The sequence below is a fragment of the Cyprinodon variegatus genome, unplaced genomic scaffold (genome assembly GCF_000732505.1).
Source record: "Cyprinodon variegatus isolate N-32 unplaced genomic scaffold, C_variegatus-1.0 Scaffold2295, whole genome shotgun sequence".
In the NCBI taxonomy this organism is placed as follows: Eukaryota; Metazoa; Chordata; class Actinopteri; order Cyprinodontiformes; family Cyprinodontidae; genus Cyprinodon; species Cyprinodon variegatus.
This window is the reverse complement of record NW_015152748.1, coordinates 26,865-31,519: the sequence shown is the minus strand read 5'-3', so window position 1 is coordinate 31,519 and position 4,655 is coordinate 26,865. Positions and strand designations below refer to the sequence as shown.

Below are 4,655 nucleotides of genomic sequence, written 5' to 3'. Positions count from 1 at the left end.
ATTTTAATGTTTTATTTAGATTACAATAAAAATAATCATACTTATGATGTTTTAAAAATTAAGACCTAAGAAAGACTAATTTAAGACATTTTAATGCCAATTAAGGCCTTAGTTTTATTTTGAAAAATTCAATACCTTTTAAGACTTTTTAAGGACCCGCGGGAACCCTGGACACAACCCCTCCCGCTCCGTCATTTCCGCTCACCCTCCCCCATAAAAACATTGAAAAAATGGCGAAGCAGCTCTCCACAGCTCCGCTTTCAGTGAAAAAGTTGAAAAAGCTTTTGCTCAAAAGTTTTTCTCTTCTACATGATGACAAAGTCCACTTTAACTGTATAACTCAGGAGCACGTGCTGTATTTTGCCTTGTTTTTTATGCACTTTAATGTACAGTATGGAAAATATGATTCTTTATGAAATACTTTAGAATTCTGAAATTGAGAGGTCCTATTTTATTTTTTCACTTGAAAAAGCTAATGGAGCACTTTTATTTATAACCATTAATATTTTGTTAGTACTTAGAGTGCAGTGTTATGTTGCATCATGCAGTAAAAGGAATGAGTAAATGTGTTGTTTTTTTTTACCTCAATAAATTTAAGGTCATTCCTATTTTATTTGTGTACATTTTTAATCATTAACATTAAAAGCACATTCTTTTTACGACTGAAATAACAGTAAAGGGTAAAAAACACTGAATTTGCAAAAATTCAAACGGAAAAAACGGAATTTGGGAAAAAATAAAACGNATTCTTTTTACGACTGAAATAACAGTAAAGGGTAAAAAACACTGAATTTGCAAAAATTCAAACGGAAAAAACGGAATTTGGGAAAAAATAAAACGTATTTTATAGTGCCCTACTTCTACCTCTGCTGTCAAGACATTTTATGATCCATTTTGTATAAAAAACTCCACTCAGTCTGCAGCGAGAGATCTTTGACTCCCTCGCTGCACCATCTGTCCAGATCATCCAGGGTTCAAGTTGATCTCTTCATTTCACCTCTTTCCACAGTCTTTCTAAAACACTGTTTATGGTGTAAGGAAGGTGGTGGATTATGGGTCTGAAAAAACATTACTTGGTGATTTGGTAAACTATTTCAGGCCAAAATCTTATAAGCTGCAGAAATGTTTATATTTCAATTTATCACTTAAAAACATATTAAAACTGATCACAGCAAATATAGATGCGCCGCTCTCTGCCATTGAACACAGAAGCAACAGAAACATTAGTTGCATCTGGGGACACTTTACTGGACGCCCTTCAGGAGCATCACAGAGCATCTAACCGTAATGTGGAAAAGCATAAAAAATGAATGAGTATGTGAGCGGAGCGGCAGAAAAGCTGGAAAAAGTGCAATAATTTAACAGCCAGTTAAATAAGACAGTACACATTTATCGGTCACATCAATAAATCAAACACGGTGTGTGTCACAGGGCCTTGGCATAATTACATGAGGGAAAAATGTCAGAAAATGTCTTCTCCTAAAAAATGTAAACAAGCGTGGAGTGATTTCGCCAGAGCGGCAGCAAGACTAAGGTGAACGCGGAGCAGATTTTGATTTTGAGCGGCGCATCGTGGCGGAACTTTGAGCAGTGGAGCCAATGAGCGGACATCCTCCTGAGTGGGAACTGCACGGTGCTCCGTTCACATGTTCTGTTGCTGTTGTTCAATAAAAGTATGTTTTAAGATAACTTGAGGCAAGAACATTATACTTTTAAGCATCACTATATGACCCATTTAATGCGTAATTTAAAATAAAAAAAGTCTGAAGCTGAGAGGACCGCGGCAACCAGCGGACCTCCGAGGCTAACGGCAGCCAGGTATAATCCTAAACCCGTCTGCAGCAGCGTGCTCTGAGTATAGCCATGTCTGAAGCACCGCTTGCTTTGATGGCGATTTCTCTGTTTTATTTGGCTAAATGTTCATTTGACTGTTTTAATTATTATTCCCCCATCAATTGAAAAAAGTAAGAAGTTATTATTATCTATAGACTATTAATAACAGGAGGTGAAATGCAGTTGTAGACGAGCTGAGCGTGTGGTGATGTCACAGGTACGCTTCTGTTCTAATTGACCCAGATTTATGCTGCGTGCTCCCGTTCTCAAGGGTCCAGACTTTCCTGTGTTCTTCTCGTACTTGTGTTCGAGCCAATTGAGAAACTGCCTCAGATAAAATTAAAGAGAATAATAGAAAATTCCTTGTAAGGCTCTAATCTGGTACAGTGGTTCTCCAGGGATCAACAAGGTTTCGCCTAGAGGTTTTTAGAACAGATCGGTGACCTTTATTTTATATCTTCAGATAGTAATAGCAACAAGAGTTATACGTTACTTAGATCTACTTTTCTACCTCTCAGTTTGGATATATGAAAGTTGCTCACTATAAAAAATAAGAAACAGTAAAAGTAAAATTGAATGAGACAAGATCTGTGTGATCTGAGAATGATGGAGGAAGAGATGACCACCAGTTTAATGCTCATTTATCATGTTTTTATTTGTAGCTCCAAATACTGTAGTGATTATCCTTTTTAGTATTTAATCAGGTGAGATAATAATAACAATAATAATGATAATCACCATCATAACGATATTAATAATTATGATGAGATGTATGTGTTTGGAAAGGATTTTGATTGTATTATGTCTCTGTTTTAAATTAGAGTAAGACTGATAGAAGAGGAGAGGAAGAACATTAGAAGACTGATGAATGAGAGTGGAGGAAAATAGGAAAACTGATGGAAAGAATAGTTAAAACGAAGGAAGAAAAATCTTATTAGAAGAATAAAACAGAGCAAAGAAAAAGAAGATGGAGCAGGAATAAGAGAGAGAAGACTGAGTGACCAGATTGGACCAATAAACACTATAGATTGATTCATTAATAGGAATAGGAGNGAAGACTGAGTGACCAGATTGGACCAATAAACACTATAGATTGATTCATTAATAGGAATAGGAGAGTCACATTCCTTGATTTCACACTTGATTTTTGTTGTTTAAATATTAATAAATATGTAGAAATGGATGAAAGCATCATTGTCCCCATTTCCTATTCGGATGTATATGCATTTATATTTATCAACAAGAGGGAAATGTCCCTGGATTGGATTTTAGAAATCTGGTCACCTTAATATACGGTCAACACACTTACACATTATTTTCTGAGATAAGAAAAATATTTTCCTGAATATTTCATGTTATTTTATTCAAAATGCACTTTGAAGCCAAAGCCCCTGGTACCTGGGTGTGATGCACTCACCCCTCTTTTTCCAGAATGACTTTCCGCTCATAGTCCTTCAGATACATGGGCTTCACTCTGGCTTGTTTGGATGTGGAGGGAGTTTCCTCATCTTGGGATGCATCTAAAAGCAGAGAACATATGAGCCCACAGTGTAGAAGATCACAGAGCCTGCTGGTCGCTGTCAATCACCTTCTGAGTAAAACTTGGCATCTTTCTCATAGATCTTCGGGTCTCTCTTCTTCAGCAGGGACAGGGTTCGGTAAAAGTCCCTCTCCACAGCAGGGTCCAACTCCTGTGGGAACACAGTTAACAGTGAGGCATCTAGAAAAGGACACGTTCAACGATGGCGTTTAGCTACAGATGCTAACCACTTCACTGTCATCAGAGCTGGATTCAGATGAATTAGAGTCGCTGTCATCGCCTCGGTCTCCGAAACGGTCCTTTACTGTATAAAAACACACATAAATTATTAAGAAAAAATCCTAGGAAAAAAAAGTAAACTCTATCCTAGTATACTTTGACCCACGTTGGTTGGTTAGCCTCCTAGTTAGCTATCAGCACAACACTTACGTTTCTGCAGCTCCTCTTTCTGTCGGTATTTATCATATTTCTGTGCAAACTTGGGGTTAATTTTAAATTCCGACCCGCCCGGCATGTTTTATTGAAAATGTGTTGCAGACATTAAGGAAGAAAAGCCGTTACTGCTGGGAAAACAAGCACGTTACTAGTAGAACCACGCTGCTTCCGGTGGGGATAACGGAACCTCCGGCAGAGGGCGCAGTCACACCAGTTTAGCTTCATTCGAGGAAGACGTTGGCCATATTGTGAGTGGCAAGTTCGACTCTAAAGCCTAAACGAATGTCAATTTAAGTGCTAGCCTACTTAAAGAAAACTAATTTCTCATGATTTAAGTCACAGAAAAATATAAAATCACCAAAATAAAAACCAAACACAAGATAGTCGAAACCTTAAAGGTACACATTTAAAAACAGAATCAAATCAAGCCAATTTAAATTAAAAAGTAAAAAAAACAAGAATATCCACTGGACTTTGTATCCAAGTTTTTGCTGTTTCAATTAAAAATATTAGCGACATTCTATCTATCTATCTATCTATCTATCTATCTATCTATCTATCTACACTATATTGCCAAAAGTATTTGCTCACCTGCCTTGACTCACATATGAGCTTAAGTGACATCCCGTTCCTAATCCATAGGGTTCAATATGACGTCGGTCCACCCTTTGCAGCTAGAACAGCTTCAACTCTTCTGGGAAGGCTGTCCAGACGTCATATTGAACCCTATGGATTAGGAACGGGATGTCACTTAAGCTCATATGTGAGTCAAGGCAGGTGAGCAAATACTTTTGGCAATATAGTGTATCTATCTATCTATCTATCTATCTATCTATCTATCTATCTA

At 37.3% G+C, this 4,655-nt stretch overlaps 1 protein-coding gene across 1 annotated transcript in view; it reads right to left on the bottom strand.

Moving 5' to 3' along the window:
* kri1 (KRI1 homolog) overlaps positions 1-3,988 on the bottom strand; it is a 6,412-nt gene extending 2,424 nt beyond the window's left edge. The window contains exons 1-4 of the mRNA XM_015368959.1: positions 3,803-3,988; positions 3,601-3,677; positions 3,422-3,524; positions 3,251-3,353 (exon numbers count right to left, since the gene is read on the bottom strand). Of these exons, the coding sequence (XP_015224445.1) occupies positions 3,251-3,353; positions 3,422-3,524; positions 3,601-3,677; positions 3,803-3,887 (368 nt within the window). The 5' untranslated portion in view covers positions 3,888-3,988. The remainder of the gene's footprint in view (positions 1-3,250; positions 3,354-3,421; positions 3,525-3,600; positions 3,678-3,802) is intronic.
* Between the last annotated feature and the right edge of the window lie 667 nt (positions 3,989-4,655).